Source organism: Solanum stenotomum, chromosome 5 (genome assembly GCF_019186545.1).
Source record: "Solanum stenotomum isolate F172 chromosome 5, ASM1918654v1, whole genome shotgun sequence".
Classification (NCBI taxonomy): Eukaryota; Viridiplantae; Streptophyta; class Magnoliopsida; order Solanales; family Solanaceae; genus Solanum; species Solanum stenotomum.
In genome coordinates, this window is record NC_064286.1 from 60,897,625 (window position 1) to 60,913,220 (window position 15,596).

At 28.4% G+C, this 15,596-nt stretch overlaps 1 protein-coding gene across 1 annotated transcript; it reads left to right on the forward strand.

Moving 5' to 3' along the window:
* Positions 1-8,127: 8,127 nt before the first annotated feature.
* On the forward strand, positions 8,128-9,896 carry LOC125865175 (protein RADIALIS-like 1). The gene is made up of 2 exons (XM_049545365.1): positions 8,128-8,415; positions 9,654-9,896. The coding sequence occupies exons 1-2, from the start codon at positions 8,162-8,164 to the stop codon at positions 9,679-9,681; spliced, it is 282 nt and encodes a 93-aa protein (XP_049401322.1). The 5' UTR covers positions 8,128-8,161; the 3' UTR covers positions 9,682-9,896.
* The last annotated feature ends 5,700 nt before the right edge of the window (positions 9,897-15,596 follow it).

Genomic DNA, 15,596 nt, shown 5'->3' on the forward strand with positions numbered 1-15,596 from the left:
TCCCTTTTCGGTGAGCTTCCAAATCAATGCAATCTATTCAAGTACATATTCACAATAAGATTTCGAAACTAACAACACTCACATTATTATGTGGTTAGCCTTGACCTAAAAACTCGCTAGACTTTATAATTAAGTTCGTAACTCTTGATGCCAATTAACATTTCACTATCATAGTTTTCCAAGTTTCAAGTCTAGGATTAAATTCCAATTATTTCCTTTCCAATATCATAATTCAAATGATATTCACTTAGTACTATACATATAATATTAACCCACATATAAACATATCTTACATCCTAGTACTGTTCATCCGTCAACCATAATAATTTAATTAATACCCTCTAGTCCATAAACATACGTAAATATATTATGCCTATCTCTGTACCAGAATAGAAAGAAATTTATCTTCACATGTATGTATTGAATACGCATATATATATACATATAAAAATCCCTAACGTCTTAAACTCAGTAACCCTCTAAAATGATCTATAATAATTTCAATGGCAATCATTGCCAATCATCACCTCTTAATAACCAACAATTTGATAACAATTAATAATAATAACACGGCTAGCACTGTACCAAACCAACATTATTATAATGTAATATGCCAGCAACTATCCTTATTTTTATATATAAAGTAATTAATGTATGCCTACCAAGAATTGAAGATGGCCAAAACGTGTATCTGCAACTCTTTTTCCTCTCTGATCGATGTTGCGGCTAGGTTAGGTTATTCCTCTTCCCTTTTCTTCTGTGTTTTCTGAATCTTCTTTATTTCTAAATTAATTATTTATTAAAACTGATAAAATCCACTAACTTATTTTTAACACATGGTCCTAATGGTATGGGGTCTTAAATAAATTATCACTTTAGCCCACTAATTATCGATTAATTAACTCAAGTTAAACGAATAGTTCAAAATTTCCAAAAAATGACCTTCCAGGTCATCACAATCCAAAATGTCTTTATCAACTTATCTCCATAATAACAAGAACCAGCTAAGAAAACGAACTGTCCTCCTAAAAGAAACAAAAAAGAAGTTTCTCCATAAATTTCTCAATAATTTAGAGTACAACATTATTAGCGACTCCCTTTTCGAATATTCACAAATATTCTATTATTCATGAAGTTGGTTTTAAAACGACTAAACTTATAATTTTTTAATATGTTATAATAATGGAATAATAGTATCCTTTACCATGTATCAAAGATCTCTAATTCAAACTATAATAAGTGGACACAAATTTAGGTAGATAGAATTCTTATTAATTCGGGTTCTATTCAATATGAATTTAAATTAATTAAATAATAATTCAATATCAGAATCCGCACCAAGTACATGATTCTAATTAAGGATGGAAAAATCCAAATTATTTCATCACTTTTTGATAGTGAAAATTTCGCATTACATTTTAGAAGGTACTTCAAAAATTTATCATTTGCGCATTTGTCCCTATTTTGTGTTGAAATTTATTTTTTACCTTATATAACGAATAATTTTTTTGCGAGACATAAATTTTATATTTTTATATCGTAGTATCTGACAAGTTATGTTTGGACATGACTTTAATTTCTTAAGAGATTATATCGACTAAATAAAAGTTAAATTGCTAAATATCAAACACTAGCACTTTAGCACACGTGCAATTTTGTATAAAATTGATTTGTTGGGCCTTAAGATGAGCCCAGTATATAAAGATGGGCTTCCTACCAGAAGCTCAAACTTCGAAACTTTGATGGGCTATAATGCATTTTCATCATAAAGATTTAATCAACTAGCCAATTTTCAACTCCAATTTTAAGTATTTAAGTCATAACCAGTATTGGAAAGTATTTATAACTAGGGGAACTTTCGCAACTATAATAAACTTAATTATGCTCCATAGCTATAGTTTGCATATTTACGGGTTGTAGCTACAGTTTAAACTGACTTGTTAGTATAATTTGCGGGTACATTTGTATAATTGAGTTATTTTTGTATAAACTCAAAATAACGAATTGTTATAAACATCATAATTGTAAACAATTATACAAATTATATTATACAAATTCCGGATTATACAAAAGTTATACAAATTCCGAATTATACAAACGTGTAAATTATACAAAACTAAAAAGGTAAGCCACATAATTATAGCTTAAACTAGGTCGCGAATTGTAATTAAGGCAAACTATAGCTATATTAATTAAATAACTAGTATATGTTTGCTTATACGCGTAATTTTCCCTTATAACTATGTAAAGAAAGGACAAGAAGGAAACCTTGGTTCAAATTTCAGACATTTAAAGAATAGATTTTTCATCTAAAATTTGGATTTCGAGTTTAATATCTGAAATTCAATTAGAATAAATGCCAGATATATACGGTATAATATTTACACTATCATGCTATCTTTATTTTTTTCGTAGCAGATTATGGTTTCAAGATTAAATAAAGTTTATTCCATCGATATGGATCGCACACACCAACTTTGTTTTAAATTTTTCTATGCATGAATCGTAACGTTTCGAAAAAGGGCAAAGTAGTAAAGTATGTGGTTCTTTAAGTTGACAATAGATGGTCTAACTTTTTAAGTATCCATGAATTCTATTCCATGTAGTTATTAATCATGGATAAATTGGCCATAAAAGTCAAATGTCTAAGTCACATTATAAACATAATGTTGAAGAGGAGACGGATTGCACTTAGGTATTGTTTCTTTAACTTTTTTTTTGGGTTGGTGGAAGTACATTATCCAAAATACTTTTATGAAATTGCAACCATGAGTCAAAATATTGCTTTAATTTCTTGGTTAGTTAGGCCATTGAAAGCTATATATAAGTATATGACTTTAACTGTGAAAAGATTTGAAAATTGAAAGACTTAAAAGGTGTGCTTGGTAAATGGAGGAAAACGTTTTCAATTTTTTCATATTTTGGTTGATCAAAATATTTTGGAGAACATTTTCTCTCAAAGACAAGTTTCTTAAAAATTAAGAAAATAACTAATTACTTGATGTGATCGAAAACAAGTTCCATATAAGTCGCATTCATACCGACTATCTCATCCCCCCTCCCACACCACTCCCATTCCCTTCATCATCGACCACCCTCGTAATATTTGCCTGAATTTATAAATTCTCTTGGAACAATATTTGATATTTACTACTATAAAAGGATATGATGCAACGGATGTAGTTGCTCCTTACTTAATCAGAGGTCTCAGGTACGAGCTCTGATATGAAAAAATCTTTGGTAGAGAGTGTTTCCTTCCCAATGGGCCCTAAGCAGTGCAAAGTCATAATAGTCGGACTCCAATGCTAATATCGAACATCGGATTACCAAACATACCACTAATTAATGACAATAAATCAAAATTCAATAAGCATCACATTTCACTTTGTAAAATAGTTTAATTAGAATCTTCAAGCATGTGACTTTTAGTATTTGGTTCATGACCATTTCTTTACACACAAAAATCTACTTTATACATAGAAATTATATTAGAATAAAAAAGTAGTTATATCTTATCCAAGATTATGTTCTAAAGAACTGTCTTTGTACGTCATAAAGGAATCATTTTACCTTCAAGTATCATTGACCACTTGACAACATTATCTCTATATATCTTTTTTTTTCCCTCTCCATTAACCATTTGCCTTTTTGCCGGCCATTTCCTTAATTAGAAAAAGAAAATAATTTCACTCATTCTAATAAAAAAATATAATGCTTAAGTGAAGAATTTGAGAACATTGTTATATATATATATATATATATATATATATTAAAAACCTATGCAACCACTCGTGTGCACTATGTTATAACAACAATAATAATATATTCAGTGTAATTTTAAAAGTGAAATTTGAAGAGGATGGTCCGTATGTATCTTTAACCCTACCTTGTGAAGGTAGCTAGACTGTTTTTGATAGACTCTCGACTTTAATACTAAAGCACAACAAAAATCAGGTGAGGCAAAAACAAAAGAGGTGAAGTCAATGTCGAAAACAAGGAAGAAGAGAACAGTTTTAATAACAAATAATATGATAACTGAAGCAAAGAAAACAATAGGTAGTATACTAACTAAATCGAAGAATAAGATAGTAAATATAGTATACTAGACAATGCTCGCTTATCTACTTTCTATTCTAATCCTCGTCTTTTATATATCTTTCTATCTAGGGTCATGTCTTCAGTAAGCTGCATGTGTTTCTTATCCTGTCTAATCACCTCTCTTCGATAATTGTTCGGCCTACATCTACCTCTACTCATACAACCACCATAGTAAACCTCTCACACTTCTTCATTGAAACATATATGCATCTCCTTTTTACATGTCCAAACTATATTGTCAAACTCGTCAACCGAATTTTGTCCACCATACAGACTATTGTCTGTCTATATAGAAATTAATTTCATTGAAATGGTATCTAGTAAAGCATATGTCAAATGTATCGATAGACCTTATGAATCTATCTATCTCCTTATCTTTTGGAACATATCATGACCAATAAAAGATCCTCCACCACTAGAATATTGATCTTTTCGAAAATGTATCTCCCTTTACTTTATAATATATAGTTACTATTCACAAATTCTACACCCTAGTTGCAACTTAATTAATTAGTACTAGCTTTTACCAGTTAGATGGATTGGTCACGTTTGATTTGAAATAGTATATGCAATTGTGTATACAGACTTAAAAGTATGTGACAAATATGATATCAGAATTAATCGACTATTTTTTTATCGATAAAATTTATTGTATATTTACTTATGATATAAATATGTTTTTACACTTAATACAAATCAAAGTATAGAAGATCACTTGCCTTATTTATTGAGAAAATTACCAGATTTAGTGGCTTTAGTCCCCTTTTTATTTTTATAGCTAAAAAATAAAACATATATTACGACATTATGTATCTTTATAGTAGATATATAAGATACACATCTCTGAAAACACTAGTAGTGAGCACTTCCTTAAAAGAGATGATAAATAAATATCTGACATACAGACACGATATATATTTTTGGGTGTTGGTTCCCTTGGAATGTTTCACTTACATACCCTTCACATACGTCTCGATCACATGCACATAAAATTTGAAACACATACATTAGATCTAGTTGGTCATACATACAAGCAGAGGCATATGCAGGAGGGGGTCACCGGGTTCACGTGAATCCATGCTTCCCTCCTGAAATCATATATAGTAGTATTATATTTTTAAATTTTTTGTTAAATATAAATGTGTGAACCCACAATCAAATTATCATATAATGCAATGATGATTGGGTTCACTTCTCACTGAGATTAGAAATTCGAATTTTATATCTATCTTGTATTATTTTTCTTTCTGAAACTAATTAAGTAACACCTCTCTAAGTGGTTATTGGTAGCACTTTTGGCGTTTTAATTAATTAATCATTTCAATTTTGGACCTATAGATTTAAAATTTTAACCGTTTTTAATGATACTAACCTAAATGTCAAACCGATTAGATCCATCATTCCGGAACCCTCGCTACGCCTTTGATACGAATAATGTTTTCACATGCACATACATTCCATGTGCATGAACATACAATTAAAATCAGATATTATATTCATGTACATGCATGGAAACCTAACTTCTAACCATAATTAACAAACATTACAATTACAAGTGGGAAAGTAATTAATATACAAGATTTGATATATATTCTGTCATGTTGATGAAGGAATTTCAGACATAGCACAGATTCCATTTATCACAAAGCTTTGCTGTATATCATCAACATATATTATTGGTTCCAACTAAAATATTCCATGAATATATCAGAATATGAAAGGCAGCACCTCGAATATCAAAAACCCTAAGCAACTTGTCTAAATTTAAAGGGGAAATTAATAATTCTCTATTTTTTTACATAGTTAAGAGATTAATTATTTCGTAAAACATATAAATTGAGATAAAAAAAATATAATCTAAGGGTCAAATTTACAAATTAGTAAATATATTCAATAAATTGGATTAATTATTTCATCATCAAGAAAAAACAAAGTAGCTAGGTCAAGACTCAAGACAAGATTTTTAGCTTTTGATTACTTTGAGGATATCTAATGTCTTAAAAGTAACTTTCCTTTTAAAAGTTGTATCTTTTAGGAAAACTTCTAACTTCGTTGCTAAGTTACACTTAAAAGAAGAAAAGAAAAAAAGTCGAGATATTAGTCTGGTGTATTAAGTTTTCGTTATTCACAGATGCAGATAAGGATTTGATCACAATATATATATAATCATTGTATTGTTATGCAATGATTTTCATTTACCTCCTAGCACATCGGCTTTTTAAGGATGAGATGGTCTCTTTATAAGTTTATATGATTTTAGACATGTATTTATCACTTCATAACCTAACTTTTGAGATTGAGTTCGACCAGAGGTTCAGTTTTACCATGATATCAATGTGAGATCCATCATTATTCTTAGTTTACACCATATGATATATGTTGGGGTCTCATATCATATATATTACTCCTTTCGTTTTAAAAAGCGTGACCTAGTTTGACTTGACACGAAGTTTAAGAAAATAAAGAAGATTTTTGAATTGTGTGGTCCTAAATTAAAGTTATGCAAATGTATAAAATTGCCCTTTAATCTTGTGGCCTTAAACATGCCACGTGGAAAATTGAAAGTAAAATGTTATCAAAAAAAGAAAGAGGTCATTCTTTTTTAAACAAACTAAAAAAAAATGTCTTTTTTTTTTTTAAACGAAGAAAGTATATTGTTCGTGCTTCAATTAGTCGGTCCAATATTTGGAGCGTGTTTGAGTTCCATATCGGATCATCTAAAATGAGATAATCTCTGTATATGATTTTGGATTATTTTAACTTTAAAAACTAGCTTTTATGGTTGAGTTAGGTCTAGCGATCCATTTCTTTTGTATGGAAAAATTTACTAAACAAGTACAAATAATTGACTTTGACCATATTAAATGAGTTTTTGTAGAATCCGCCAAATTTTAGCTCAAATTTAAATTCTGAAACCGCCTCTGAACACAAAAAGTTTGTGAAACTATACAATTAATCTAATTCCTACTGGATAAACTAGAGTTTACTTAATTAAATCTTCCTAACAAAATATAATTAAAAGAGTATTTGAATCAAAATATATAGTCAAATTAGCATATGAAGAACTCAAAGAAAAGGATGTATGATAAATTTGACAGATTCCAAACAAGTGGAATAATTTATCTTTAATTAAGATATATGCAGAACAATGTTTTAACTATATATGGGCGAAAAGAAAAAAATTCTTCTTTAGGCAGATTCCTTTTCTTTTTTTTGAAGTGCTACAGTATTTATATTTCTTTTTCAACTATTTTAAGTTTGAACAGTGGTCAAGAAGGTCACTACCAAAAAATAAATATAAAAATTAGCGACGGACAACTTTTATCCTACTAATCCTATTTAACGAGAAATTGGGGATGAATCATCAAAAAACCAAATTAGTTAAGAGCTATTTAGCGATGAATATCATAGCTAGGGCTAAGTATAGCTATATGAACTATTTTCCTATGTTGGTGCATCTCTACCATCGTTGTTACTCTCTTCGTTTCAATTTATTTATTTAGCATACTTTTTCTTAGTCTGTTTTAAAAAAGGATGTTTGTTTCATTTGTTGACAATTTTTTAATTCTAACTTCCCATATGACATGCTTCAAAACCACAAGATTAAAAGACAATTTGATACATTCTAGCTAGATATCTTTATAAGTGTAAGAAAACAAAATTAAAAAACTTTATTTACTTTCTTAAACTTCGTGTTAAGTCAAATAACATCACATATTGAGATTTGAGACTGAGGGAAATTTAAGGAGGGGGGATTTGTACGCAACCTTATCCCTATCTTGTGAAGTTAGAAAGACAGGTTCCGAAGTATTACATATCATATTTTTTTTAATTCTTTTTTACTATTTAGACTCTTTCTAAGTATATGAGTATCACATCTACTTGTAAAAGAATGAAAAAGAAATAAAAATAAAAAGATATATTCGACAGCTTGCTCCAACTCAAAATAATACCTTCATCCTCCAGCATATAAGGAGCTCAAAATACTCTCTTTTTAACACACAAACAAAAACCATATATTATATTCTCCCTTCTTGTTCTTCTTGTTCAATTCATTACTAAAATGGCCACAAATTGGACAACAAAACAAAACAAGAAGTTTGAAGAGGCAATTGTTATGTATGACAAAGACAATAATGGTGAAAAATGGCATAATATAGCTAGATATGTTGGTGGAAAATCTGTTGAAGAAGTTAGAAGGCATTATGATCTTTTGATAAAAGATATTACTCAAATTGAAAATGATCAAGTCCCTTTGCCTAATTATAGGACTACTTCTGATCAAACCAATGCTAGAGGTTATGCTAATGAGCAAAGGTACTATGCATACATTATTATACGATCGAGTTCAAGTTATATACATTCTGATCATATCTGTCGGTAGCTAGTATTATACGATCGAGTTTAAGTTATATACATTCTGATCATATATGTCGATAGCTAGTAATAAATAAACTTATTTTCAAGATTACAAATCTTCATGCATGTAGATATTCTTTGGCTGACGTGATACATTTTTTATTTGACTATTAATTCTTTGTGTAACAAGACTCAATTAGATTACATACTGATATTATAAAGAATTTTTATAATGGATGTGCTTCTCAGTATTGATTCGTATGGAATTAGCTTGATTGGGCGATCAAATTCTTGAAAAAACTCATCTACTTTATAATGTTTTCGTAATGACTTACACTTTTTTAATGATCATTTTATGATTATACCAACGATGATCTATAGTTAATTTTTAGGTAATCTGATAATGCAAAAGTTTGTTTACATTGTAAGTGTAAAGGAGTTAAACTCTAAGTTGTATATCCTTAAAGGGGGACGATTTAGACATATCAATAAGGAAAAAAGTTTTAGTATCTTTTATATTCACCTTTGGCTTGAAATAAAAGCTAACTTTTTTTAGCTATTATTATATATCTTGAATAATAGTATTATGATCATTGAACCTAACTAACTTATATAAAATGACTATGAATTATTTTTTTTCTTTGAAATGTCGATATATCATTTAATTATAATTAACATGTTATAGCATATTACTTGTCTTATTTTTTAGGTTACTGATTTCACTTATTACAAAAAACTAAATGCAACTATTTTTCAAACGATTATACATACTTGTTTGACTAGCATTTGTCATTGATCCTTCATTTTCAGCACCAATCATAGATAATATGAAAAAGTTTAGTAGTATAAATATTATGAGTTTTAAAACTATATTTTAAAAAAATCAAGCATATAAACTCATTACACTTAATTTTTGAATCTGCCTCACGTGGATATACACAATAATAACAATGTAATTTCATAGATGGGTTTGAAAAGAAATAGTGCGTACACAACTTTATTGTAAATATAGAAAAGTTATTTATAATATACTATTAGCTTAAATAAAACATATTACGTCGAAAAAACTACACTGAAAACAACTATGAGCAACATAATTATTATTATTTTTAAGTTGATGATATATTATATTGCATCCAAGAGTTGGTTTTTATTATACTTTTAACAATATGATTTTATATTTATTCTGTTTGCAGGCTTCTGAAGAATTTAAAACTACAGTGAGCAGAAATTTGGACTCATAAGTCAACGACATATTTATCCAAATGTGTCTGTTTATAAAATTCCAAAAATTTGGAATCTTTAATTAATTGTAAATTCATGTTTAATTAAGTGTTTCTTATCTTATGTATTAATTAAATTATTGTTGCCCAATTAAGAGATAAGAAAAATGTGTACGTAACTAAATGTTTTTCAGCTTTAAATGTACCTTTATTTCTGCATTAAGTTATCATCCTATAATATATAAATTTGAGAATTTTTTAGCTTAATTGTTTACTTTAGCAATCATTTTAAATTCAATTATACAATTTGGGACGATATATATTAACTTTTCATCGACGTCTAAATGTTCAAAAGATAGCAAATAGATATTTGGCGATCGTGATGACATATAAATTAATAAATCAAATTCGAATATGACTATTGTTTCATAGCAATACAAATTAAATTCTCACTTCTATATCCACTTTAGGGTACTATAGCATTTCGAAAATAAGAGGGACATAGCTAGCATAGTGCTCTTCTTATTAATTTTTTCGACTTTCTTTTACCTAATTGAACAAAGACAATTTCTCATACCTTTATAATATGTACCTATTTGATGTCTTCTCTTTCATCCCATATGATCTATGTCTATTATTTGTGCATTTTGATTTATTGTAACTACTAAATTATATTTTTTTGAGATTCATAGTCTCATTTCGAATGCACTATCAAATATTCTTAACTAGAGCCGTCAAAACAAGTCAATACAATCCAGGTCTTATGAACTAAAGAGTTTGATAGACAAAAACAGATCAATTCTTCTTTAGAAAGGGTTTTAAAATGGCTAGCCCTTCATTAATTATACTTTATTTTAAAAAAATAAAAATTGTAACATAATCTCCTAATCATCTAAATTATAATACTTTATAAATAAAATATTAATTTGGAACACCATTGAACATTGCACTAGTTTCTAACATTAACATCTTAAATAGTATGTAAAAACTTTGAAACTTCAAAAGAACTTAATCAAACAAACAAATGAGTAATGACATCACAAAATAACAAATCATTATATAACAAAAAAATGACGATATTTAATTTATTAAACGGATGACATCATAAAACAAAAAAACAAAAAACTTAAATTGTAATATTCAGCAACATTTTTAAGTATTAGTATTTCTTTTTAGCTTTCATTTTTCTTTTAATATTAAATTAAAATAAAATTATTTTTGTCAACAAACCGGCCCAGGCCAAACCTAATTCAAATCTTAAGGGTCAGCGGGCCTCAATTTCAAATGGGCTCGAAAAATTACAACTACGGCTGACAAAATCAAACTCAACCCACCTAATCCGACTCAATCCATATAGGTTTGGGTTGGTTATCGACCCGTCGATTTGTTAGTTCAATCCATTTCAACCCAACTCATTTCAACCCATTACAAATTAGGTTGATATGTAACGCAAATTGATTTTTGAGAAATCATGTCAGAATATTTTTGATTTTTGATTTTATTTTTTATATTATATATAGTTATAATAAATATTTTTTTCTTATTAGGTACTAAAAGCTTATAAAATAACAAATAAAGCTATTAAAACTTAGTAAAAATTAGGCGGTTTGGGTTTTGATCCGTTACTATCCCATTTGACCTAAACAAATTTGAATTGAGTTAGGTCTTGACCCGTTTATTGTCTTGATCCATTTTGACCCGTCAAAATTTAACCCTATCCACCCAATTGCCACTCCTAAATTTATAACTCAATCCTACTCAAGTAACGGATCGAATGAGGCTAATTCATTTTGACGACTCTAATATGCTTACCTTAATGACCAAGTCTAAGCAAACTATGCTACTTTACGAACAAAATATTTATTTTGATAATCTCCTCTTTTTAGAAAGAGAATCTTATCATATTACACAATTTCCTCCCTTTTCTTGTTCTTTTATTTGTTTAGTCCTACATTAAGCGACTTTCTTGATTTTCAATTTTCATGTGTATTATTCTATTGATCTGACGTCTTGGAGCATTCAAAAAAAAATTTGAATTTTTTTCATGAGCATTTTCGTAATGAGTTGAGGAAGTATTACATATAGCTCCACCATTTTTAAGGCATATTTTCGCATTTACGAGCCAACTTTTAGGAATTACACATCCTTTTGGTTTTTCGTGTGTATTAGCCCAAGCCCATGGATCTAGCGCCTTAGAGCATCAAAAAAATTTTCCTGAAAAAGCTTTATGAGGACTTCCGTAATGAGTTGGGGAAGAATTACGTATAGCCCCACCATTTTTTAAGGCATATTTTCACATTTATGAGTCAACTTTTAGGAATTACACAACTTTTTTAGTTTTTCGTGTGCTAATACCCATGGATCTGGCATCTTGGAGAACCCAAAAACAAATCGGAAAAAACTTCACGAGGACTTTTGTAATGAGTTGGGGAAACATTACGTATAGTTCCACCATTTTTAAGGCATATATTTGCATTTACGAGTCAACATTTAGAAATTATGACTTTCTTAATTTTTCGTGTATAATAGCACGTAAATAAATAATTGATAAAAGTCTTACAAAAAGTGAAGACTAATTATACACACGCAAAGACCCCCCCCCGCCCCCCCCACCCCCCCCCACCCCCCCCCCCCCCCCCCCCCCAATACACACACACATATACACAATTAATTAAATCATTCATAATTAAGCAGAGGAGAAATTCGATATCTTCATTAAGTGAATTACTTTGTAGTATATACTAGTATTAAAGCATCTTCATGGTTGTGTCTTTCATTTGCTAGAAAATCGATATATTAATTTGTCTCTCTCAAATGTGTCTAATTATGATATTATACGTAACCTATATTGTACAAATCAAAATAGATCTAAATAATTTATACCAAAAATTATAAATTAATCAATGAAGAAAAAAATCAATATTATGGTATTAAACCAAAAAAAACAAAAAATCAAAACATAAAAGGTCGATTTTATTTGAACCATGAAAACCCCTACTCATACATATATATTTGATAATACATTTAACATAAGTTAAACCCTTCATGAAATACTTGAAAGAATGATTTTTAAAGCAAAAAAAATACCAGTTTCGTGACAGCATTTTCTTTGGAATTTATTTTAAAAAGAATTACTTTTATTAAATTTAAAAAATTAGCTTACATTTCTTTTCTTTTTCTATAATGACATGCTTTAATAATTATAAAAATATGTCTATTTTCATAAACTTTATGTCCTATCAAATACTCCACGAAATTAAAACATAGATGGTACCAAAGATCGAAGACAAATCTAGTAACTGATTTCCGTTAAACAATTATATATAATTTATTAAATTTCTTTAATATAAAAATATATTCTAATAATATTCATAATAAAGGCAATTTGAAAATTATTTTAAATCACACGTTTAAAACTTGATACTCATAATTCAATTATGATAGTTTTTTTTTAAAAAAATCTGATATAAATTTTTGATTCGACCATTATCATGATTTATTTTTTTTATAAGATTTTTGATTCGACCATTATATTTTTTGGACCCATCCTAAAATATACTTTCTTGTAAGAAATTAATTTCTCATTATTAATACTTATATATTTGTATTTCTGTTGAACAAGAAAACTACTAGAAATGACCAACAGTATACCATAGAAAACTAAAAGACTCATTCTATACCACAAAGGACGCACCGTGATTCAGTGAATGAAGTCGTTCCTTTTCTTAAATAAAATATCTTGAATTCAAGTCTTAAAAATAAAATAAAAATCTTTGATAAAAACTATATTTTTCTGTCAATAAGATTCTACGTGACGTAAATCTAAACTAATCGAAGTTCATAGAAAAAGAAAGAAAGAAGGTCAAGAAAGATGGGCATTTAAAAGAGGGGTCTTTGGATACATGAATGAAAAAAGATAAATTTATTATATTATGGCACTATCTAATATATACATTTTTTTAATTTGTTAGCATGTGGAGGAAAGGTAATAGGAAGGTACTTGATTAATAAATACTGAGGATTTCTTTTGTAGGGAAGATAGGGAGGAAACTAAACTTGTGGGGTCAAAATTCCATATTCATCCTCTAGAAAAAAAAGTCAAAAATTACGTCTAGACTTTATATTTCTTTATTTTTTTATTTCTTTGAGTAACATGATTTGATTCATTGTCTTCATTCAAGAGTAGAGTCAATCTCAACAAACATGTTGTACTACTTTTTTTCTCGATATTTATGTTTGAGTCTCATTAAATTTAAATTTATGTCGAAAAAACTTAAATGATAACATGAAATATACGTTTTTTACAAAAGAAATTTCATTATTTAAAATTGGATTTCAAAATTATACTTTATCACTCTGCGATAACCTTAGTTTGTTTCTTGTTCTTCTCAAAGAACATACTACTAAACATTATTTGTGATTTTTCATAGTTGAAAAAAGAAAATTATATAGATCACTACTCTAGATTTTTTAGAAATGAATTATCACGTCATGTAACAATTTTAAACTTGTATGTATCTCTTTTAAGAATATATTTTTAAAATACTATTTTTCAATTTTAATTTTAATTATTTTCTTAGAAATGCTTTTTAAACATGTAGTACTTGTGAAAGTTAAATATTCAAGAAGAATTAATCTAAATAGTCATCTACTCAATCGCTTAAATTATAAATAGACAACCGATCTCGATATATTATCATATATTAATAATAATATTCCTTTTTCTCATTATAAGTCTCTCTCTTTGCTAATTAGAGTGGGATTTAACACTTAACAACCTTCCTTACCTTTACCAACTCCACCTAAATTATCATACTAACACATTAAATCACCAAAATAAATATGTGCCATAATATATACATACATCCACTTAATAATATATTTTATATTTGTGATAAGATGAGGTGTTTGGAGGACATTATGGCTTTGTAAAGGCAATAAGTGGGATCCACTTTGGCTTTTCTCATAAAAATAAAATCACCAACTTTCTGTTGAAAAAAATATATTGTTTTTTACTACTTTTATTGCATTGTTAAGTGCTTAGTGCTAAATCAAGTATTATGGGATAATTAAGGCTCTAATTAAAGAGACGTGTAATTTGAACAACCAAATGTTTCACATCTACAAACTCTTGTACTAAGCAAGTCTTGAAATCTTACTTATATTATAAATATAATTTTATAGTATCATAAAATAAACTTTTAAGTTAAAGTAGACATTTGGATATGAATGGAATAATATGTGAAAAAAAAATGGTATTTGACGTCACGTAATTGGAACACATTTTACATTTTTTTAAAATTAAAAACTCATTTAGGGGTTTTCTATTTATCCCAAATTGTTTCAACTAGTAGAGTGATAATCAAGTTAACTATTTAACCAGAAAAAAAAATAGTTTTATACTTTTATACTCGTATAATAAAACTATGAAATTTATGTATTTATATAAAAAAAAATATTAAAAGACAAATAATATGAACCGAACAGAGTATGATTAAATGCAATTAGTATGTGTGTCTACATCATTTGTTGTTGCTTATCCACCAATCTCCCATAGCAACAACCAAAATCTCTACAAAATGTGTCCCTACCTAAAATCACTCAACCCCCACTTGTTTTTGCCTTGTAATAAGGGGTATTCAAAGCCCCTACCAAACTAACAATCAACAAGATCTTTCCCACTTTATAGGGGTGGGGGTGGGGGGTAGGGGGGAGGAATACCTTTACACAAATCCTTATCCAAAACCAACAAAGTCAACAAACAAGTATGGCATAAGTCGCACCCAATAGGATTTTCTCCATCCCCGAGGCTGGAACATGAGACATCTGGTTAAGGGTGGAGCAAAACCCCATCAAGAACTATACTTATTGCTACATAGAACAAAATCATCTCAAATAGCTCTATCTAATTGTCCA

What these genes read in the sequence shown, in the direction of transcription:
- LOC125865175 (XM_049545365.1), top strand. Translation starts at nt 8,162, where the DNA reads ATGGCCACAAATTGGACAACAAAACAAAACAAGAAGTTTGAAGAGGCA. An exon ending in GGTTATGCTAATGAGCAAAG is followed by an intron (nt 8,416 to 9,653) that starts GTACTATGCATA and finishes TTCTGTTTGCAG; the next exon opens with GCTTCTGAAGAATTTAAAAC.